Source organism: Canis lupus, chromosome 31 (genome assembly GCF_003254725.2).
Source record: "Canis lupus dingo isolate Sandy chromosome 31, ASM325472v2, whole genome shotgun sequence".
NCBI lineage: Eukaryota > Metazoa > Chordata > Mammalia > Carnivora > Canidae > Canis > Canis lupus.
Window position 1 is genome coordinate 31,721,285 of NC_064273.1, and position 23,874 is coordinate 31,745,158.

The 23,874-nt window shown below is 45.0% G+C and overlaps 1 protein-coding gene across 7 annotated transcripts in view; it reads right to left on the reverse strand.

Annotated features, from left to right (window-relative positions):
* The window catches only part of HLCS (holocarboxylase synthetase), a 218,404-nt gene that overhangs the window by 179,602 nt on the left and 14,928 nt on the right, over positions 1-23,874 (reverse strand). For 4 of the 7 annotated variants that reach the window (XM_025450040.3, XM_025450036.3, XM_049104766.1 and 1 more), the window contains 3 exons: positions 20,402-20,539; positions 5,649-5,811; positions 2,654-3,594 (listed from right to left, as the gene is read on the reverse strand). In XM_025450040.3, the coding sequence (XP_025305825.1) occupies positions 2,654-3,594; positions 5,649-5,700 (993 nt within the window). In that variant the 5' untranslated portion in view covers positions 5,701-5,811; positions 20,402-20,539. Of the gene's footprint in view, positions 1-2,653; positions 3,595-5,648; positions 5,812-20,401; positions 20,540-23,424; positions 23,560-23,874 lie in introns of those variants that run through there. The other 3 variants (XM_025450041.3, XM_049104767.1, XM_049104765.1) reach the window with 3 other exon arrangements.

Consider the following 23,874-nt stretch of genomic DNA (forward strand, 5'->3'; position numbering starts at 1 on the left):
CTGCTGGTCCTCTGTGGTACCCAAGAAACGTTTCATCTTCCAGCTGTCATACTATTACCATACTGATGGGTCCATTCCCATAACTTGGCTTCTTCTAAAATTAAAGCTTTTTGGCTAGACCAAAAGCCAGAACTAAAACGTCTCTAGTCACAAACTGGCTAGGGGGGGAGGGGGATTGCTACTGGCATGTAATGTGTAGCTCTGCTGACACCCTACAGTGCATGGGACAGGATGACTTCGTGACAAGAGGATCAGCACAAAATGTCAGCAGTGCAGTGGTGGAGAAACCCTGCTATAAAAGTCAGATTGCTACTGCCAAGTGCTAAAGCTAAATAAGGAAATAATTTTTTTTTTTTAGATTTTTATATATTTATTCATGAAAGACACAGAGAGAAAGGCAGAGACACAGGCAGAGGGAAAAACAGGCTTCCTGCGGGGAGCCAGATGCAGGACTTGATCTCAAGACCTCAGGATCAAGCCCTGAGCCAAAGGCAGATGCTCAACCACAGAGCCACCCAGGCATCCCGGAAATAAATTATTTTTAAATCTATTTGGCCAAAGTCTTTATGCCAAAGTCTCAGTCGCTTTGATAACGAAATGTCAGCATTAATCCGCAGCCTTAAATTTCGCCTGCAAACCTAATCATTACAGCAAGCACCCGAAAATTTCCTTTTTCCTTATGACGAATGGTAAAGGCATCCACATGCAGCTCCTTGGCCGTGAGACCACCACCCACTGTGCGGCTGTGGTTTGCCCTTGAAGTGCTGTGCCCCCTCTTACTGGGTTACATCATTCCTCGATTTATTAGAGATAAAGACGATGAAACTGACCAGGGAAAGAGGAAACTAACCAGCCCGTGATAACATTTATTGGCTGATCTCGGCGGCAAGGTATTATAGTGACACAGGTCTGAGGAAAAAGCAGTGACCCTGTCACACAGAGACTGGAAGTCATTGAAAATCAAAAATGACATTCTAATCCTCTGAATCTGATTTTTGAAGCTGCATCGTATTGCCTTTTTTTCTAGAGCAATGCATGCAGTATCAAATTTTATGACAGTAACGGGGTCAATTTAAATGGTGCAGCAAGCAGAGCTGCCATGTAACGCAGAGAAATGGATCGTAGCAGTGCCGAATCAATTTTCTAGTACAAGTCTGTGCACAGGGGTGGTAAAAGTCACTATTCAAAACTGAAATACGGCTCTAGGAAGTCGGGTTTTTAAGTGGATTTTCTGGGAATGCACAGTTGCTATAGTTACCATCTTTGCAGAGAAAAAGATAAGAGGAACATTTATTAGGCCTCCAAACTAATTCATGTGCTTTTCAGCCTATATGAAACCTGCTTAGCTTGTACATATTTGTCTATCCTGATGTCCAGATTTCTTAATTATATGCATCTTTGCCTGAGTATTATCTTAAGAACAAATGAATGGGCTTTAGAATAGTAAAGAAAACAAATTGATAACCCCCTGAAGAATGGTCAGAAAACCCAAGAGATGGGCAGCCCCGGTGGCTCAGCGGCTTAGCACTGCCTTCAGCACAGGGCGTGACTCCGGGGTCCCGGGATCGAGTCCCATGTCGGGCTCCCTGCGTGGAGCCTCTTCTCCCTCTGCCTGTGTCTCTGCCTCTCTCTCTCTCTTTATGTCTCTCATGAATAAATAAATAAAATCTTTAAAAAAAAAAAAACCCAAGAGATTTCGCTCCTAGGATGCATATGAAATGAAAATAAACAACAACAGGAGCACCTGGGTGGCTCAGTGAGTGAGCCTCTGCATTTGGCTCAGGGCATGACCCCAGGGTCCTGGGATCGAGTCCTGCATCAGGGTCCTCGCAGGGAGCCTGCTTGTCCCTCTCTGCCTGTGTCTCTGCCTCTGTCTCTCATGAATAAATAAAATATTTTTTTTAAAAAAAGCAGCTTTAAAAAAAGAAGAAAAACAGAAAATCATAAGGAACAGAGAATACATTTACAGTACTGAACTGTATTTAGCCAAAAAATTCCACACAAGAGGATCCATGCAGTTCAAAGCCATGTGATTCAGGGGTCAGTTGTATTAATATGCCATAAATCTAAACTGCTTCAATATTCTCCTCTCTGAAATTTTGCTCAGCATTTAGACTTTAAGAGGGACAAAATCATAAAAGAACCGAGGATTTGAAGTGTTCTCAACACTCACCACCCCAGCAGTTGGTGAGCATTTCCGCTACATCAGCTACAACATTGTAATGTGATGGTTATTAACACTGAAAATCACCAGCCAGAGGTGCTCAACTCCCTACATTAATTAAAAGGTTCCATTATATTGACCACAGTGTGCTTTGAGACCAAATAGACTAATGTATTTTGTAAAGATTATTACCAGTATAGATCAAAACAGGAAAGAATTTTCTGACTGATTATTGGTTTACTAGCAGTCTTTAATTAGCCATGACAGCCTCTGCTTCATTCCTCCATCCCAAGCATTTTGGTGAAATGGGATATTTCTACCGACAGGAAAGCCCTCATCTAAACCTACTCAGCCTCAGCAAAAACTCCCAACCAAGGATCAAAACTACCCCACAAAGCACAGACTGTCTTGACCCTTCTAGTGTATAGCCTTAAAGAGCATACTCTCAGAGATCCCCAAAGATCACTACATGGATGCCAGCCTTCATACCTGGCAAAGAACGGCTTCTCCTCCACGTGTCCCAAAAGGCACTTGCACTATCAGCCTGTCTTTGTCCTCATTCTCCAGGTGACCCTGGAGCTGGCCCGGGCTGAGCTGCCCTCCAGAGCAATCCTCATAAACGAAGCCGCTGCTCAGGATGCTGAGCTTCACCTGGGTCTGGTCGGCCTTGGAGAAAACCAAGTTCTGGACTGTTTCCTTGAGCATGCTCTTGCTCATCACCTGGAAGCCAGCAAGTGTGAAGGACGAACACAGGCCCAACACTTTCCCTCCTTCAGAAAGGTAGGCCATGAACTTCTGGGAGAGGTCTGCAGGAATAGCCTCCCTGGTAGCAATGACCAACAATAGACAGTTGTCTGACCATGGGTCTCTGAGGGCACTTTCCTTTGACAGGTGGTAGAGTGTATAGCTGTCGGGGTCCACACAGTCAGCCAGAACGGACCGGACCTCCTGGAACCTGCCCAGGGACTCCTGGGGTGTAGAGCCCACGTAGAAGAGGATGTTGGGTGCCTTTCCTGTGATGTTGACTCTCCTCCCTTCTCTCTCCGGGCAGCTGTCATCAGCAACATCCTCCAAACCACCACTGTGATCGTAGGGAAGATCTGGAATGTTCTCTGCAGATGCAAACTTGACAGATTCAATGGTGCTATTCTCAAGCTCCAAACACTCATGGCAACTAGACAGATGGAGGGGACAGTGCTCAACGGAGCCTACTCCTTTGTCATCCTCTTCAGCTGGCTCACTGCCAGAGGTACCAGCTTCCTCTTGTGTGGGATGGGCACGAAGAACCTTGGGGTCATCTTTACCGATGTACTCCATGATGTCCGGCTCTGACTTACTCTCGGTGGAAGGTTCAGGATTCTGCTGTAGGATATGGGCTTGCTTGTTTGAGGTCTCAAGCGCCTTCAGAGTACAGTCCTGCAAATGCACTGCTAAAACACGAACAGAAGAGACAAGCTGTCAGCCGTTCTGATTTGTCACACAGTTCAGTTCAAAACCTCCCAGTGCTCTCTGTACTCCATGACTTCTGCTCCAGGGCAGCCCACCCACTGGAGACCACCTGCGCCCCCACCGCAGGTCTGCAGCATCCACTGGCACCATGGCATTGTTCCCACATGTTAGGAGGGTGCACCTGACAATCCCAACAGTGAAATCCAGGTGTCCACAACACCTTTCCCATGTGAGCCGGGAAGCCCCAGACCCCTTTGTTGGCAGGTTAAGAAGGTAGGCTTCAGAGAGGTAAGTGTGCCTTACTTATGGAATCAATTTCTTGGGTGTCCTAATAAGATAATGAAACCAAGAAACAAAAACAGGCAGCTATCTAGTGTATCCATGCATACCTCCAGGCAGCAGGGGCTCTCAGGACACTTTGTAGAATCACTATGGGAAAAGGGTCTTTCCAATATCTTATCTCAGGACTGGAATAGAAGCTTCCTTCCAATCATTGATTCAAAAACATTTATTAAGCACTTGTTACGAATCTGACACGGTATCAGGCGCATGCATGTGCCAAACTGGGAAATTAAATGATTTACAAGAATTTCCTGAGCTGGTAACACTCATTTGCTCAAGATACAAATGAAGACTTTCATGGGCATAGAAACTCCATTTTAAACCTAATTAAGGGGGTTGCTTGGGTGGCTCGGTCACTTAAGCATCTCTCTTTAGCTCAGATTGTGATCCCTGAATCCCGGGATCCAGTCCCGCGTTGAGCTCCCCATTCAGCAGGAGGGAGTCTGCTTCTCCCTCTGCCCTCCCCCTGTTCATGCTTACTCGCTCATATGCTCTCTGTCTCTCAAAAAATAAAATCTTTTTTAAAAAATAAAAATTTAAAATAAAAATAAACCTAATGAATGAAGACATTTTTCACGTTTCCTGAAAAAAAAGATGTATCTCAAAATATTGTGATACATATTTTTCAAGTTAAAAACTGTTAGATTGGGATCCCTGGGTGGCGCAGAGGTTTGGCGCCTGCCTTTGGCCCAGGGCGCGATCCTGGAGACCTGGGATCGAGTCCCACGTCGGGCTCCCGGTGCATGGAGCCTGCTTCTCCCTCTGCCTATGTCTCTGCCTCTCTCTCTATTTCTGTGTGACTATCATAAATAAATTTTTTTTAAAAATTTAAAAAAAAACTGTTAGATTAAGAACTTTGTACTAACATTGGCTACGCTTTACATTCAGTCGAACTATAGTCTAGGAACTAGTTATGCTTTTTAGATTGTGTGAAACAAACATTATATGGGTTCTACATTTGCACACCATCCCATGGACGATGCAATCATGGGAAATCCTTGTTTAAGAATTTAAAAATCACTGGGGCACCAGGGTGCCTCAGTCGAGTAAGCATGCAATTCTTAATCTCAGCTCAGATCCAGATCTCTGGGTTGTGAGTTCAAGCCCTAAGTTGGGCCCAGCGTGGACTCCATTTAAATAAAAAAGAGAATTTTAAAAGCACTACTGAGGGACGCCCAGTGGTTGAGCCTCTGCCTTCGGCTCAGGGCATGATCCCAGTCTGGGGATGGAGTCCTGCGTCGGGCTCCCTGCCAGAAGCCTGCTTCTCTCTCTGCCTATGTCTCTGCCTTTCTCTCTGTGTCTCTTGTGAAAAAATAAACAAAATCTTTTTTAAAAATTTTTTTAAATTTTTTAAGAAAGCACTATTGGTATACTTAGGGATAAGCATCTCAAGAAAACCTAACACATGTATGAATCTCGTATTATAAATATATCCAACCCGTTGAGTGCATTAAACTGAAGATGCATACTTGCCTTAAACCACACCAAACAAGAGGGTTCAACAGTCCTTAAGCTAATAATCAATGGATCTCCTGGTATGATAAAAATATATTTTAAAAATGTTTCTATTTATTTAAGTAATCTCTACACCCAGCATGAGCCTCAAACTCATGACCCAGAGCTCAAGAGTTGCCTACTCTTGTGACTGAGCCAGCCAGGCATCCCTGATGGAAACACTTCTAAAGTCACTTACAAACAATCTTTTGAGGTATCAGGCCATCAGCCATCTGGAGTCTATCTTCCATGAACGCCACCCCCAGCTTACTGAAGTCATCCACGCTTGCTTCAGCGATTAATTGATAAGGATCCCCAGGTCTGCAAGCTAATGGCAAACAGCAGTCGGACCACTTCACAATCTGAGAAACAGGGGTGAGGGAGGAGAGAGAAAAAGACAGTGAGATTGTTCTTCTCTGAAATAAGCAGATACTTTACTCTTCCCTTCAGCTCCCACCGATAAATTATAGTCAAACATAATGAGCTACTGGATATTGTGTTTTATTAACATCCAATTTGTTCCGGCCGGAACATTCTTGTTTCTAACTGACAACAGGGCTTCCAAAGCACTAAATACAACCCTATCTCTTAAAAGCAATTGAAGTCTTAAGGGCACCTGAGAGGCTCAGTGGTTGAGCATCTACCTTCAGCTCAGGTCATGATCCCAAGGTCCTGGGATCCAGTCCCGCATCAGGTTCCCCTGAAAGGAGCCTACCTCTCCTCTGCCCATGTCTCTGCCTCTCTCTGTGTCTCTCATGAATAAATAAATAAAATCTACAAAAATAAAAAATAAAATAATAAAATAAAATATAAAATTAAATTAAATTAATTAAAATAAGTTAAAATAATATTAAATAAAATAATAAAATAAAATAAAATAAAATAAAATAAAATAAAATAAAATAAAATAAATAAAATAGAAGCAATTGAAGTCTCAACTGCTTTTCAAGGAGCTGAAAGGGGAAAGGGCCATTTGCCAGACATGGAAACACACCAATGTGCCCTTTAGTAACAGGAATTAGGAGAAAGCAACAGGTCTGCAATATCCAGTAATTTCTTTTTTAAAGATTTTATTTATTTGACAGAGACCGAGACAGCACAAGCAAGGGGAGCGGCAGAGGCAGAGGGAAAGCAAGCAGGCTCCCCACTGAGCAGGGAGCCCAATGCGGGGCTTGATCCCAGGACCCCTGGGATCGTGACCTGTGCCGAAGGCAGAATGCCTAGCCTGCCTAGCCGACTGAGCCCCCCAGGCGCCCCATGCAGTGATTTATAACATAATCCGAAGACCAGCTTTGGCTCCAGTGTGGTCGGAGGCCAACTGCACCCCAACTCCCCAGGAGCATGGGAGCAAGCCCCGTCCCGACACCGCGGTCTCTCTGCAGCCGCAGCCCAGGACTCTGAGGTTCTATACAGGGCTCCCCCTTGATTTCCTAAAACTGGGAAACCACTGTCCAGGACCCTCTAGAGAGCTCCTGTATGTCCCAGCTCACATTTCCACCACTAGGGAGACAGGGAAAAGGAGCGCAGGAAAAATGCAGTCCCAGACGCGTTCCAGTTTTTGTCAGTGAAGAAGGTGAACCTGGGACAAGGACTGGAGCCCCTGGGGGTTAAGAGCCTGGCTCTGGTGTCAGGGACCTGGGTCTGGGTCAAACTCAGCTCATCTTTGCTGTGTGTCTTCAGGCAAGTCTCGGGAGTCCCAGCTTCCTCACTCATAAAACAGGAATAGTGATACTAATACTCAGTCATCTTATAGGTTTGTTATGTTAATGAGATTCAAGAGTATATAATGTCCCCAGCGGAAGGCCTGGGGGCAGCAAAGTGCCCAAGTGATGAAAGCCACGATTATTAGCTATTATGAATCTGGCTTTAAAAGCAAGTGACTAGGGCACCAGTGGTTGAGCATCTGCCTTTGGCTCAGGGTATGATCCCGGGGTCTTGGGATGGAGTCCTGCATCGGGTTCCCCATAGGGTGCCTGCTTCTTCCTCTGTGTCTCTGCCTCAGTGTCTCTCATGAACAAATAAAATCTTTTATAAAGTAAAACAAAAACATAAAAATAAAAGCAAAAAAATAAAAAATAAAAAAAATAAAAATAAAAGCAAGTGACTAGAATGGTCTTTTTTTTTTAAGATGCCATGAATGATTTCCCTGTTTCCCATAACAAACTGCCCCAAATTTCATAATCTGAGATAAATAATTTTGAATTCCATTTTTTAAATTGATAGGCTAGGTTTTTAGAACTAACACTTGCTGAGAACAATGAGAAAGTGCTGGATAACATCAATAAAACATCTTGAAAGCGCTGAAGAAACAACTAGATAATGAAGCACTGCCCCGCCCGATGCTGGGATGAATTCTGAACCTTAGAGCGGTAAGGGGAGTTCCCACAAGCCCAGCCTCCTCTGCCTTTAGGGAACTTGCTCACTCAGGAGACATGGCATTCAAAAGTCAAGGTCCAACTGGCATAAGGACAGACATATAGATCAATGCAATGGGACTGAGAGCACAGAAATAAATACATACGCCTACAGACAACTGATATGGGACAAGGTTGCCAAGACCATTCAATGGGAAAAGAACAATCTTTTCAACAGACCGTGCTGGTACAACCAGTAACTATGTGCAAAAGAATAAAAATAGATCCCTACCTCATGCCATTTACTAGGTACAAAAATCAACTCAAACTGGGTCAGATCCTCAATATAAGAGCTAAAACTACAAAATTCTCAGAAGAAAACAGGGCCTACATCATCATGACCTCAGATCAGGCAATGGTTTCTCAGGACACCAAAAGTACATGCAAGAAAAGAAAAAACATAAATTGGGCTTTAAAATACCCAATTTAAAAATAGACAAAGTGGGGGTGCCTGGGTGGCTCAGTTGGTTAAGCATCTGCCCTTCATTAGGCTTGGGTCATGACCCCAGGGTCCTGAGATGGAATCCTGCATAGGGCTCCCTACTTAGCAACGAGTTTGCTTCTCCCTCTCCCTCTGCCCCTCCCCCCTCCCCCCCTGCTGGTACTCTCTCACTCTTTCAAAAGAACAAAATCTTTAAAAAATGAACAAAGGGGCATGTGGCCGGCTCAGTGGTTGAGCGTCTGCCTTTGGCTTAGGTCACGATCCCAGAGTCCTGGGATCGAGTCCCACATCAGGCTTCCTGCAGGGAGACTGCTTCTCCCCCTGCCTATGTCTCTGCCTCTCTCTGATTCTCATGAATAAATAAAAAGAATCTTTAAATAAACAAACAAACAAACAAACCTGGAGTCCTCAAAGCAGGTATTCTCAGCAGGGACCATATCCCCCCTGAGTGGGCAAAAACTAGTTTGAGGATGATGGAGGTGGGTGAGGGAGGGTGAAAAAGTTATAGATAGCACAAAGGATTGTGGCCCTCCAAGGGTGAACCCGACCCCACAAAATCTTACTCCTTATTATTGCATGTCTTTCCTTAGAATTCAAATTGAATCTAATGTTTCTCATTCAAGAAGCTGTTGAAATAAAGTTGGGAAAAACTTTCTTATTGGGGGGGGGGTACTTAATAAATGCGAGTCAAGTCTTTATGGTCTAAAGATTGAAACCCACTAACAGGTCTAGGATATCTGGAGAAAGAGAAGCCTCAGAATTTTCTTCTAGCTCTATATGTGGCCTGCTCTCCATTTGATCACCGACTTCTCCACCTCCCGCCAGACATGCAGCCAGAGTTCAGGGTCAGGGTTCACCTGACCAGCATTTCAGGGGGACTCCGCATCTCAAATCCGACACCTCTGATCTGGGAGGACAGCAGATGCTGACAATTCACACAAATATGTAGCTGATTTCCAGCTTCAAGAATGGAGGAAGGATGTCCCCTCAGGAGGATGAGAAGATAAACTATGGCCTGGGCAAGAGCTTGACCATGCAGATGAGGGTGGATGGGAAATGTAGGAAGGGAACAGCACAACCAACCTCCTGCCTGAAGCTAACAGCACACTGCAGGCAATCAAAGGAGGAGGAGGCATCATCAGCCAGTGGAAACCCTGCCCAGTTGCTCAAAAGTTGACTGAGCACCCTGCTGGAACAGCCAGTGGTGTGGAGCTATGCCTCACAGTAAGCATTTAGTGTCAAAGGAGCCAATAATGAAATTCTCAGACACCCTTGAAGGAGGAGAGAAGGGGGAGATAAGCCAAGCACTGGGGTGGACAGGAAGCCGCCAGAGAACAATACACACATCCCTCTGATCAGGTTTCTCAACACAGCCAGCTGTTTCCTCACCTAAGTGCATTTCCTTTTTGTAGAAACATGGTCCACGAGCCACAGACCATGCAAACTCCTCAAGCAGTGCCGTGTGCTCCATCAAAGCAAAGCCACACTGTCACCGACACATCCAGGGCTGTTTGTCTAAAAGCAAACAGGGCGCTTCCAGTTTGCACTTCGAGTTGGGAACAAAGGGATTGAGAAAGAAAGGGGAAGTCAGACCAAAGGCTTGCTCCCAAAGATCAAAGGGAAGGAAGCCCTGGTCAGCCCTAAACACAAATGGATTTCCTGCCAGAAATCCCTTCCATAACCAAAGCTCATGACTTTGTAGTTTTGTCAATGACAGGAGGCAGTGATGCACCTGCTCAACTCAACACGCGGCCACAGGAAGGCCCAGGACCAAGGGGCACGTTAAATTCTCGGGGGTGGCTCTTCAACAAACTCTCCTTCCCAAGGTGGCCTGCGGCAAATGCGGGAACAGAGATCTCAACAGTCAGCTGAGCGTCAGCCAGGTGATGGTTAATTTCATGTGTCAACTCAGCTAGGCCATGGTACCCAGGCGTGTGGCCAAATTTCAGTCCAGATGTGACCGAAAAGGTATTTTTTAGATGTGATTAACATTTCTTTTTTTAAGAGACGGAGGGAGCCAAAGGGCAGAGGGAGAGCGGGAGAATTTCAAGCAGGCTCCACATTCAGAGAGCCTGAGATCATGACCTGGGGGCGAAAGCAAGAGCTGGAGACCCAAACGAATGAGCCACCCAGGTACCCCGACGTGTGATTAACATTTAAATCAGTGGACATTGGTGTCACCTATGTGGCTCAGCAGTTGAGCGTCTGCTTTCGGCTCAGGGCATGATCCCAGTCCAGGAATCAGGGATCGAGTCCCACACCTGGCTCTCTATAGGGAGCCTGCTTCTCCCTCTGCCTGTGTCTCTGCCTCTCTCTGTGTGTCTCTCATGAATAAATAAATAAAAATCTCTAAAGATAAATAAATAAATAAATAAATAAATAAATAAATAAATAAATAAATAAATAAATCAGTGGACTTTGGTGTCACCTGGGTGGCTCAGTCGGTTGCATTTCCAACTCCTGATTTTGGCTCAGGTCATGACCTTGGGGTCCTGGGATTGAGCCCCATGTGTCGGGCTCTGTGCTCAGCCAGGAATCTGCTTGAGGACTCTCTCCCTCTCCCTCTTCCCCTCACCCTGCTCATGTGTATGTTCTCTCTCTCTCTCTAAAAGAAATAAATATTTTATAAATAAATCAGTGGACTTTGAGTAAAGCAGATTATCCTCCATAATGCGGGTGGGCTTCATCCAATCAGTTGAAGACCTTCTGAGAAAAAGACTCAGAATGCTCAAGAGAGCATTCCCCAAGAAAGATGGAACTCCGCCCCCCAATGACCCCCTGCCACAAGCAGCCACACTTACTCTTCCCTGAGTGTCCCCACCACTCGGTGTGCCTGCAAATTCTGGACTTGCAGACTCCACAATCAGCTGAGTCAATTCCTTAAAATAAATTTTTCTCGCCCCCCATACCATCCCTCCCTGCTCCCTCACGCATATATGTAAATGTACACAGGTACCTGTATGTGCACACACCCACATCCATGCCCTGCTGGGCTGGCTCCCAAAAACCCAGAATAACACAACTTCGGTCTAAACAAAGACCATCAGTTCTGCAGAGTCAGATACCTGATGGCACTAACGTATCTGGCTCTTGTTCCGTTCTCCCAAACCAACTTAATTACATGTTAAGTTTTAAAGTTTCTAGTAATAAACTGAGATGAAGGAGACATGCAGAGATGGGAAGATGGGAAGCTCAGAGAGCAAAGGTAGGAGGTTGCTTCTGATGTGTGGTTATCCTGGCGGCCTTCAGGTTTGGAAACCCAAAGGACAAAGGACGACTACAAACTTCATTCTGGTGCTCTATTTCTTGAAAATATGCCCTATGGTACTGTTAGGAGAAGGGTGTTGGAAAATCAAGGGAGAGCATAAAGGATGTCACAACTGCATGGCAAGCAAGAGCTGACATGATAAGCTGACAGGTGAAACCAAGTTGTACTGCAAAAACAGGGCTAACCAGACACTCAAGGAAATGGGGGGTCCAGAGACCTTAATTTTCTGAGTACCTGAGAGTTAGTCAGGCAGAAAATAATAGAAGTACCCTGTTGTCACACCCTTTTTTTTTTTTTTTTTTTTTTTTTTTTTAAAGATTTTATTTATTTGTTCATGACAGTCACACAGAGAGAGAGAGAGAGAGGCAGAGACATAGGCAGAGGGAGAAGCAGGCTCCATGCAGGGAGCCCGACATGGGATTCGATCCCGGGTCTCCAGGATCGCGCCCTGGGCCAAAGGCAGGCGCCAAACCGCTGCGCCACCCAGGGATCCCTGTCACACCCTTTTGATATTACTTATGTCCTGGAGGTGTCCACCCTGTCCAAGGTACACTACCTTAGCATTGCAGCCACTATTGCTCACGTCACATGCCCATCCCACTGATGCTGGTAAGCTAAGAGCAGAAGTTTTTGTTGTTGTTGTTGTTGTTTAAAGATTTTATTTATTTATTCATGAGAGACACACAGAAAGAGAGAGAGAGAGAGGCAGAGACACAGGCAGAGGGAGAAGCAGGCTCCACACAGGGAGTCCGATGCGGGACTCGATCCTGGGACTCCAGGATCATGTCCTGGGCTGAAGGCAGACTCTCAACCGCTGAGCCACCCAGGCGTCCCAAAGAGCAGAAATTTTATTTTATTTTTTTTAAAGGTTTTATTTATTCATGAGAGACACACAGAGAGAGGGGCAGAGACACAGGCAGAAGCAGCCATGTAGGGAGCCCGATGCAGGACTCGATCCCAGGACTCCAGGATCAGGCCCTGGGCCGAAGGCAGGAGCCAAACCCCTGAGCCACCCAGGGATCCCCCAAGAGCAGAAATTTTAAAACATGTCCCAAGGGGCACCTGGGTGGCTTAGCAGTTGAGAGTCTGCCTTTGGCTCAGGTCCTGATCCCAGAATCTTGGGATCGAGTTTCACATCAGGTTCGCCACAGGAAGCCTATTTCTCCCTCCTCCTATGTCTCTGCCTCTCTCTATGTCTCTCATGAATACATAAAATCTTTTTTTTAAATTTTTTTAATTAAAAATAAAAGACATCCCAAGTGTTCTTGTGACCCACTGCACAAACCACCCCAAAATTTAGTGACACGAACTAATCATTTATTTTGCTCAGTCTCAGTGTGAGCAGGGCTTGGCATGTACAGTTCAATTCTGTTCCATGAGGCTAGGGTACCTCAACTGGGCCCAGTGAGTGCATATAAACCTTTCGTGATCTGTGTATTCCGTGCATTTGCACTCCTGATGAATGTTCAGCTCTGCTACACAGAGAACAAGAAAAACACACAGCGTGAATGAAACACACACCAAGCCAGTAACTTATAAGACATGCTAAAGGCAGATGAAATCAATGGAACATATGTGTCATAAACACAGATAAAAAGGAAAGGAGAGGATCCCTGGGTGGTTCAGCGGTTTAGCACCTGCCTTCAGCCCAGAGCGTGATCCTGAAGACCCAGGATCGAGTCCCATGTCCAGCTCCCTGCATGGAGCCTGCTTCTCTCTCTGCCTGTGTCTCTGCCTCTTTCTCTGTGTCTCTCATGAATAAATACGTAAATAAAAAATCTTTAAAAAAATATTTAGGATTTACTTGGTCTGTCCATGACCTTCTGACCAGGTATAATAATCTCTTGTCTTTTAAAGATTTTATTTACTTATTCATGAGAGACACAAAGAGAGAGAGGCAGAGACACAGGCAGAGGGAGAAGCAGGCTCCATGCAGGGAGCCCGATGCAGGACTCGATCCCGGGACTCCAGGACCACACCCCAGGCCAAAGGTAGGCACCAAACCGCTGAGCCACCCAGGTGTCCCAATTCTAAATATTAATAAGACACAAATCATGCCACCTCCAGGTTGACAATTCTATCATCCCTAAATCAGCCACTCATGAGGGCCCTACAATGGTCTGCCTGGAAACCGATAAAAAGTGCAGCTGGCACACAGCTCTTCCAGCCGCACGTTCTCAGTCTCCCCAACAGAACAAGCATGTGCTAGCCGCATTCACCCTCCAACTGCTGAAGCGCCCCCCACCCCCAACCTCATCTATGGCCCTCGTAACCACACCCTTGGCAAGGAAGGCTGATAGGCTGATACAGCCAGGAAGCAGGATGTGTAAACACTGCAGAGCCCAGGACTCAGGTGTGTAGTCCTTCCACTCTGCAGGCACCTAATCCTAAGTGTGAGCTAACCCCAGATCTTTCTTGCTGCATGCTTTGAAATTATTTCATAAACTGTGTGATCTGTGTGATTCATATATCCTAACTTGGTCTGCAAGCTTCTCTACTCTATGACTGATGAGAGAACCTGCTTGGTAATGTTTTTTTTTTTTCTTAAGATTTTATTTTTAAGTAATCTCTACACCCAATGTGGGGCTCAAACTCACAACCCCAACATAAAGAGCTGCCTGCTAGGGCATCTGGGTGGCTCAGTGGTTGAGCACCTGCCTTAGACTCAGGGCATGATCCCAGGATCCTGGGATCGAGTCCCACATCAGGCTCCCTGCATGGAGCCTGCTTCTCCCTCTGCCTGTGTCTCTGCCTCTCTCTCTGTGTCTCTCATGAATAATAAATAAAATATTAAAACTAAGGGATCCCCGGGTGGCTCAGAGGTTTGGTGCCTGCCTTAGGCCCAGGGCATGATCCTGGAGACCCGGGATCGGGTCCCACGTCAGGCTCCCTGCATGGAGCCTGCTTCTTCTCCCTCTGCCTGTGTCTCTGCCTCTCTCTCTGTGTCTCTCATGAACAAATAAAATCTTTAACATACATATATATAGATATAGATATAGATATATAAACTCAGATATTACCCCCCCTGGAAAGTCCTTCCTGACCTCACCCCTATTAGATAGGTTGCCCCCAACCCCCCACCCATGCCCTCCCATTGCACTTATCATGGTGAACTATATATATTTTTTTTAACAATTTTATTTCTTTGACAGAATGAGAAAGCATAAGCAGGGGGAGGGGCAGAGGGAAAGGAAGAACCAAACTCCCCACTGAGCAGGAAACCGGATGTAGGGCTCCATCCCAAGACCCCAGGATCATGACCTGTGCTGAAGGCAGACACTTAACCGACTGAGTCACCCAGGCACCCCAATCACAGTGAATTTTAATTGTTCATATACTTAGCAGTTTTCCCACCCACACTGTGAGTTCCTTAAGTTGATGAGGACCGTTATTTCTGAATACATCTTTCATCTCCATAGGACACATAACTCTCTGGCATACAATCTGACACTTAATGAACCCCGGATGAATGAAATGAATGAATGCCTTGATATTGAGTACAAGGAACATAAGTGAATTTGTGGCAACAAAAGAATTATGTATGACTTTTGGGTCATCAATTCTTACTAAACAGGACTACTAGTATCATTACAGAAAATATTGAAAATTAAGCCGAACCGACCATGTTCCATCGGTATTTGTTATGGCACCAGGCAAAATAAATTGGAACACAGTAGATGTTCAATAAATATGTTAATGAATTAGTGAAAATATGAATGTAAAAATGCTATTTTTTGTGTAAAACTGAATTAAGGGCAGCCCAGGTGGCTCAGCGGTTTAGCGCCGCCTTCAGCCCAGGGCCTGATCCTGGAGACCTGGGATCAAGTCCCGTGTCGGGCTCTCTGCATGGAGCCTGCTTCTCACTCTGCCTGTGTCTCTGCCTCTCTCTCTCTCTTTGTGTGAGAATAAATAAATAAAATATTTTTAAAAATAAATAAATAAATAAAATAAAACAAAACTGAATTAAGATTCATTTATTTGTTGTTGGGGTCTGTAGAATGAGGTCAAGATGCCAGGGTCCTAGGACTGAGCCCTTCATCAGGCTCTCTGCTCAGCAGGGAATCTGCTTCTCCCTCTCCCTCTGCCCCACCCCCCATGCATCTTCTTGTGCTCTAATAAATAAAATCTTAAAAAAAAACTTTCTTACATATGCAGTTCCAATTTAATATCTTAGGGTCCTGTTAAACTCCAATGACTTTAGAATTAATTGCAAAATACATATTCATGAAAGCCCTCCAGGGCATCCTGGGTGGCTCAGCGGTTTAGTGCTGCCTTCAGCCCAGATCCTGATCCTGGAGACCCGGGATCAAGTCCCGCATCGGGCTCCCTGCATGGAGCCTGCTTCTCCCTCTGCCTGTGTCTCTGCCTCTCTCTCTCTCTCTCTGTCTCTCATGAATAAATAAAAATCTTTAAAAAAAAAAAAAAAAAGAAAGCCCTCCAATATGCAAAATTCCATTAAGCAATCAACCCAAATGAGAACTGCAGAGTTTGTGAGGAGACAGCAGGCTAGGAGATCAATTCCTTTTTTTAAAGTAGGCTCTGTGCCCAACGCAGGGCTTGAACTCACAACGCTGAGATCAAGACTTGCACACTCTACCAACTAAGCCAGCCAGGTGCCCAAGATCAATTCCTTTTCAAGTTTTAAGGCCCAACTTTTAAGTGGAGTGTGGTGTAATACCCAGGGTGGTCAAAAAAATAGCTCTGGATGTCCCTGGCTACTGGTTGCCAAGACCCACCAAACCCTCTGATCATAAATAAAATAAATTAACTGGACAGTAGCTGTCTTCTTCAGTAGGTAAGCATCTTTCTACCTCAGAAAATCAATAAAGAAGTTGTTGCTACAATGCCAGATCTTAATGAAACCTTCATTAGGACATATGTTAAATGAAATAACTGTGAGAAATGCTAATCATCTCCCAATATCTAGTCTTTCTTTTTTCCCTTCAACCCATGGCTGTCTAGTTAGGTCTGTGGTTCTCAGCCTGCCCTGTAGCAAACAGGACAGGAGCAGAAGTGGCCCATGAGATTTACCCCAAAGATACAAATGCAATGAAACGCCGGGACACCTGCACCCCGATGTTTATAGCAGCAATGGACACGATAGCCAAACTGTGGAAGGAGCCTCGGTGTCCAACGAAAGATGAATGGATAAAGAAGATGTGGTTTATGTATACAATGGAATATTACTCAGCTATTAGAAATGACAAATACCCACCATTTGCTTCAACGTGGATGGAACTGGAGGGTATTATGCTGAGTGAAGTAAGTCAGTCGGAGAAGGACAAACATTATATGTTCTCATTCATTTGGGGAATATAAATAATAGTGAAAGGGAATATAAGGGAAGGGAGAAGAAATGTGTGGGAAATATCAGAAAGGGAGACAGAACGTAAAGACTGCTAACTCTGGGAAACGAACTAGGGGTGGTGGAAGGGGAGGAGGGCGGGGGGTGGGAGTGAATGGGTGACGGGCACTGGGGGTTATTCTGTATGTTAGTAAATTAAACACCAATAAAAAATAAATTAAAAAAAAAAAAAAAAGAAGTGGCCCATGAAATTTCTGGCTCAGAGTTTTTAAAGAGGAAGCTTGCTGGCCCCACCCTCTCCCTTCCCCCAGCCTGAGGGCTAGAATGTGCATGAGATGGACAACAGTGGCAGGGGGTAGTCCCACTCAGCCTTTACCAAGCTAGTGAAGGAGGCTGGCAGAGGGGAGATGACAGAGGAATATGATAGAAGGGAACTGGGTCCCTGGATGCCCTTACAGAGCACCTCCTGAGAGACATAGAAACTTCTAGCTTGTTTGCTGTCCTGCAGTGCTGGATCGGTTACAGTAGCTTAGCCTGTAGCCTGCATAACACAGTAACTATGTTCCTTCAGATGCCCTACCTCTTCTAGCCCCATAAAGACATACAATTAAGGAACAATGATCTAGGACATCAAGAGCACAGCAGTTATGTATTTGGGTTAAGAAGGAATCTGTGCAGGGAATCCCTGGGTGGCTCAGTATGTGAGCGCCTGCCTTAAGCCCAGGGTGTGATCCTGGAGGCCTGGGATCAAGTCCCACATTGGGCTCCCTGCATGGAGCCTGCTTCTCCCTCTGCCCGTGTCTCTGCCTCTCTCTCTCTCTCTGTGTCTCTCATGAATAAATAAATAAAAATTTTTTTAAAAAGCAAACTGAAAAAATAAAAATAAAAAAATAAAAAGGAATCTGTGCGTATTTTATGTTAATGGCAATATTTTAGAAATTTTGGCCTTGATTTTAGGTTGAAACATACTAAATATACATGTAATATTAGCATATATAAGAAAACATCAAGCTTACTCTAAGCTCAGTGATTTATAAGAATTACGTAAGTGTTCAGAAAGATGCTTATTTGCTCACGCAGATCACTTACATACCTAAAAAGAAACTGGTTTGGGGAGGGAGATAATGGAGGAAGGGGAGGCAGAATGAATGGAAAGACTCTAGGGGATCACATAGGTACATGTTCCATTTCCATACTCAATGGTGAATTCGTGGATATTTATTATATAATTTCAAATTCATCAGTTAACGAGGGCCATGCATGAGCCAATGATGAGAATACATTTTGCTCAAGGATTAGGATTAATCCAAGTCTGTGCAGCTAGGGTCCAAAAATAAAATACAATGTTTTAAGATATTTGAGCTTGTAAACAAGATAAATATTATTCAGAAATTGCATTAGAAGTGATCGCAAATTTTTGCTCTAAGAATGGTAAATTAGGACTTAAAAGCCCAAATTAGAACAATTAGGTTGCCATGAACGGACTCTTCATGAGTTAAAATTTTAAAAAGCCAAGAGTTGGCAATTTCATGATTCAACCTAATTGACTATTTAATTTGTAATTTTAAGACATTGAAAATCATCATTTTAGGGCACCTCGGGTGGCTCAGCGGTTTAGCGCCGCCTTCAGCTCAGGGTGTGATCCTGGGGACCAGGGATAGAGTCCCATGTTGGGCTCTCTGCGTGGAGGCTGCTTCTCCCTCTGCCTGTGTCTCTGCCTCTCTCTGTGTCTCTCATGAATGAATGAATGAATAAATAAATAAATAAATAAATAAATAAATAAATATTTTTTTAAAAAAAAGAAAAGAAAATCATTGTTTTAAACAAAAAGAAAGTTCCTGAATAATCATTTCTGCATATAAAAATTACGCTTGAGTTCGCCAAAAAAAACCCTCACATCATCAGTAAGCATCTTTCTACCAAACAGAGAAAGAGCTAGAAGCATTGCTGGATTGGCCTCAGGTTAATATATGCTTTGCTATTACGACTAAGAAACGGCAATATCTAGATCTCTTTAAAACTACTAACCCATTCCTCTGGCTACTAAAAAGAGTACAAACACTGCTTAAAGCTTTATCTGTCACTTGGCTGCTGGTGGCTTTAGAAATGCCATTTAATCTTAGGGCTTCGGTTTTCTACAAAATTGTAAGCTTTGGAGCAATGTATGTAAAATGCCTAGCAGGGGCTGGATAAATGGCATTATTATTATGCTAAGTCTATAGAAAGCTGGATAAAACATCAGGAGCCTGCAGGAGGAAATGGGGTGTCCCCGTGCACTGAGAGCTCTCAGGACACCTCCCAAACCCTAGGCCCCTATCTTGTGGTCCTTATTTCAGTCCACCTTGAATTCTAGTCCATTACTTCTAGTCTTCCTCCTCTCTTCCTTTTCTTTCATCCCAATAAAATGTCTTAAAGATGGTGTGTGTAAAATGCAAGTCCGGTGACTGTGGTAAGCATCAGTAAAACCTCTACTGGATTATGCAGCAGGAGGCGGAATCACATGGTGGCCCTGTGGCCAAGCGAAGGCAGCAAGGCAAGGACTCATCACAGAGGCCAAGGGTAAGAAACCCACGAGGGTGGCTTAGGGGCAGACTTCCATGAGCCTAAGGGCATGACTGTGTCTGGTGAAAAGCATCCAGTGAAGCTTGAGCAAGAGCCTGCTTCCCTGGATTTGTATCTAGAAAGAGAACTCTGGCCATCAAGAGGAAAACCCACAGACACAAGACAGGATGACACTTTCATGGTCTAAAGCTGAGCACGAAATGAGGAACGGAAATGAAGCTCAGACACCGGGGGGTGGGGGGGGCTCTGTAGAATTTGGACCTTCATCGCAGGAAGGAGGCAGGAGGTGAGAGGAAGAACAGGTTGGGATGTTCCTCTGAGACTATCCTTTTTTTCCAACAGAGAAATAGAAACAACTACTTTGGGACAGGTTATCAGGTTTGAGGTGTTTTTAGAATATTCCAGGGAGATATCTAGGAAGGACACGGTGATATAAATTAACCACTTTGGCCAATTTGAAGGAAGTGGAGGACAGATTGGATGTCCCTTGAGCAGCAAGCAGCGCTGCCCGATGAAAACATAACATAAGCCACCCAGGCAGTTTTTCTAGCAGCCACACTACAAAATAAAAAGAAACAGATGAAAATAATTTTAGTAATATGTTTTTCTTTTACCCAAAACATCCATAAAAGAAAGGGAGCCACAAAGGCTAGTAAAGAACAAGGGAGAAATCAAATTTACTTTTGGTTAAGACATAGTTTGCTGGGCGCTAGGGTCACTCAGTGGTTGAGAGTCTGCCTTGGGCTCAGGGTGTGATCCAGGGGTCCTGGGATCAAGTCCCGCATCAGGCTCCCAACAGGAAACCTGCTTCTCCCTCAGCGTAATGTCTCTGCCTCTCTCTCTCTTTCTCTCTCTCTGTGTCTCTCATGAATAAACAAATAAAATCTTAAAATAAAAAAGACATAGTTTCTTTGATTAAAAAAACATGTGATAAAAAAACAACAAAAAACATGTTACTCACGGTTTCTGAAGAGGAAGATGGTCTCTGTAAACTCTCACCTTGCACCCAAATGCTCTCTGTCACAAATGCTATGTGTTCCGCTTCCAGTATAAATGGAGAGACAATAAATAGGGCCCACTTGTTCAAGTCATCGATGGACTGGACAGAGGGAAAGAAACACACAAAAAAGGAGGATTTAATATCACTTCAAACCACAATTGCCACTTATATCAACAACCAGGACCTTCCCTCTGTAATTCCAGACGGGATCTAAATAAGGTTCTCGGGTGGTCTCCTATACACCACATTAACCCTGCATCTCTTACTGAATTGTAACTTTTTTTTTTTTAAGATTTTATTTATTTATTCATGTGAGACACAGAGAAAGAGAGAGAGGCAGAGACACGGGCAGAGAGAGAACCAGGCTCCACGCAGGGAGCCCGATGCTGGACTCAATCCCAGGACTCCAGGATCACGCCCTGGACCGAAGGCAGGCGCTAAACCACTGAGCCACCCAGGGATCCCCGAATTGTGACTATTTAAACACCTGCAGCATCCCTTCTACGATTTGTGACTTTAACATCTATAGATATTTGTGATCCACCATTAATTGTGAAGCTGGGCTCACCCCCACCATGCCTGACTGCTTAAGGCATGAGGAGCTTTCCAAATCACAACTCGGAAGCACATTTAAAGGTGAGGAGGCTCAGAAGTGCAAGCTGGTAATAGAAGTGCATTATTAACAGGAGCCTGAAGAAGTCTTCCATTTCCTCTAGGGATTATAGATAGCATCAACATCGCTTATCAGATTGGATATGTCGTTTATCTGTGCTCTCCCTCCTGAAATCTCTCTAAAAAGATAGCAAATGAATTTGAAAAGGCTTTAACCCACTAATAAAGGGATATCAAGAGCAGAAAAGCTGAAATCTAAGGCTGCAAGGGATGAGCCCTACCATTACCCCCCCCCCCAAAAAAAAAGGTCAGGCTCCACCCACTGCTTACCAGTTCAAATCTGCCCTTGCTGGGAGGATCAAAAAGCGTTTCCACCTGGCCTAGTAACCTGGCTCACAGTAGAATATTAATAAAAATCTACTGAACAAATTAGTGAATAAAAATTTGGGGGAGGGGCAGCCCAGGTGGCTCAGCGGTTTAGCGCCGCCTGCAGTCCAGGGCATGATCCTGGAGACCTAGAATCAAGTCCCACATGGGGCTCCCTGCGTGGAGTCTGCTTCTCCTTCTGCCTGTGTCTATGCCTCTCTCTCTCTCTTTCCTCTCTGTGTTTCTCATGAATGAGTAAATAAAATCTTTAAAAAAAAAGTGGGGGGTTGAAAAAACTGTGGGTAAACATAATTATCAATATAGAAGTTAACAACAAAGGGCGCCTGGGTGGCTCAGTGGTTGAGCCTCTGCCTTTGGCTCAGAGCGTGATCCCAGGGTCCCAGATCGAGTGCCACATCAGGATCCTCGCAGGGAGCCTGCTTCTCCCTCTGCCTATGTCTCTGCCTCTCTCTGTGTGTGTCTCTCATGAATAAATGAATAAATTCTTAAAAAGAAAATTTTTTTAAGTTAACAAAAAACAGATTGTCCACCTTACTCAAACACGGAATGTGTGTATATTAAACAAAACATCTTTAAATTTCCAGTTTGTATAAACTCTTTGATTCTAGTTATCAATTTCTGCGGGAGCTTCAATTATATAAACATACAAATTCTATGCACCCAAGTCTAAATATGTGATGTTAAGAAGACAACATGAGACCTAAGATTCATTTCTGTAAAGTTAACTTCAGCCCAGGTGGACTGCCAAGGTATCTAGCCAACCAAATCAGTAGCCCTAACATATTTTACAGGTGAAATGAACAGTAGCTAACCACAAAAAGTCAAGTTTTCCAATTATAGGCCTTAAACATCGGCGCTAAAACCCAACAATCACTAACCACTCCTTCCTTCACTGAAATACTAAGTGACTATTCCCAAGGCAAGCTGCTAAGCTAAACAGACCCAATTCCTAGGGAGAAAAAGATAAAAACTGGAAATATGAAGGGTGATTTAAAGTTTATGTGGAAAAAAATAAAATAAAGTTTATGTGGGCACAGCACCGGCCCGTCCCCTTTAGTCTGAAGAACGAGGAACATCTCCTTGAGATAATGATATCTGAGCATCTGACACAGGGTCAATGTCCAAAATATTTACTCTAATTGAAATCTTAACTGTTACTTAAGTAAATGAATCCTGATTGGAAACCACTGCAATAGAAAAAAGCACCCTCTCAATTTTTCCTTATTTTGTTCTTTCCATCCAGGTTCCTTGAGAGAATTAAGCCCTAATTAATTAATTAGGCTCTCAGGTGGAATGAATGTCTCCCCATCCTGCATCTAGGTGGTACTAACTAAGCACTCTCTCAGGACTAGAAGAGTTACTCATCTCATTTTCTGTGTGCCATAGTATACTAACAAGGAAGGGTATTTTTGATTTGCTAGAAGCCGGGTATAATTTCATACTTAGGCATAAACAAAGTATTCAAACCTAAAATAAGATTTTAATTCCCACGTGGGTGTTATGGCTTCCCACACAAAGAAAATCTTACTTCGATGCTAAAAGTGAGCCAACTTTTCAGAAGGAAGAGGAAAGGGAAACAAACCGATTAAAAGCAAACACTTTTGGGGGATCCCTGGGTGGCTCAGCAGTTTAGCCCCTGCCTTGGGCCCAGGTCATGATCCTGGAGACCCGGGGTCGAGTCCCACGTCGGGCTCCCTGCATGGAGCCTGCCTCTCTCTGTCTCTCGTGAATAAATAAAAAATATTTTTTAAAAAAGCAAACGCTTTTAAATATTAACGAGAAGTGTTAGTGATGGGAAATGTGCGCAGAACTGCACCGCGAAGTCAGGTCCCCGTCCAACTGCTGAGCGCATAGGAGTGTTGCCCCCTTTACAGAAAGGGGAACAGGGGTTTGCGCAGAGTCAAGGACCGGCAGGTGGAAGAGCCTGCTCAACGTGCAGCTCAGGCCAAGTATTGGGTCAAAAAAAGGAAAGCCTATGTGCAAACCGAAATAAAAGAGGTGCGAAGACCATGTGCGGGGCTGGTGAGTAAAACCCGCCAGCGACCGGGCCGTTTCTGTCGCCTCGGAGGTCAGTGACGGCGGCTGAGGATCCGCCGTCTTCCTGCGAACGCAGGTTCAGCCCGACTCCAGCCCGCAGGGCAGACGAGGTCGCAGGACGCCGCAGGTGGGCAGCGCTGACCGCCGGACGGGGGACGGCGGGGCCAGGCGGGCCTCCCGGGCGCTCCGCCCGCACGCCTGCTCCCCGCAGGTCCGCGCGCAGAGGAGCCCCGAACCCGGCCCCCTGGACCCCGCGTCCGCGGCCCCCGGGCTCGCCCCGCCCGCACCGCCCGAGAGCAGCGCGGAGCCCCGGGCGCTTCCGGCCCGCTGCCCCCCGAGGCCCCGCCCCCCGCGCGCCGAGGCCCCGCCCCTCGTTGCCCCAGGCCCCGCCCCCGCCA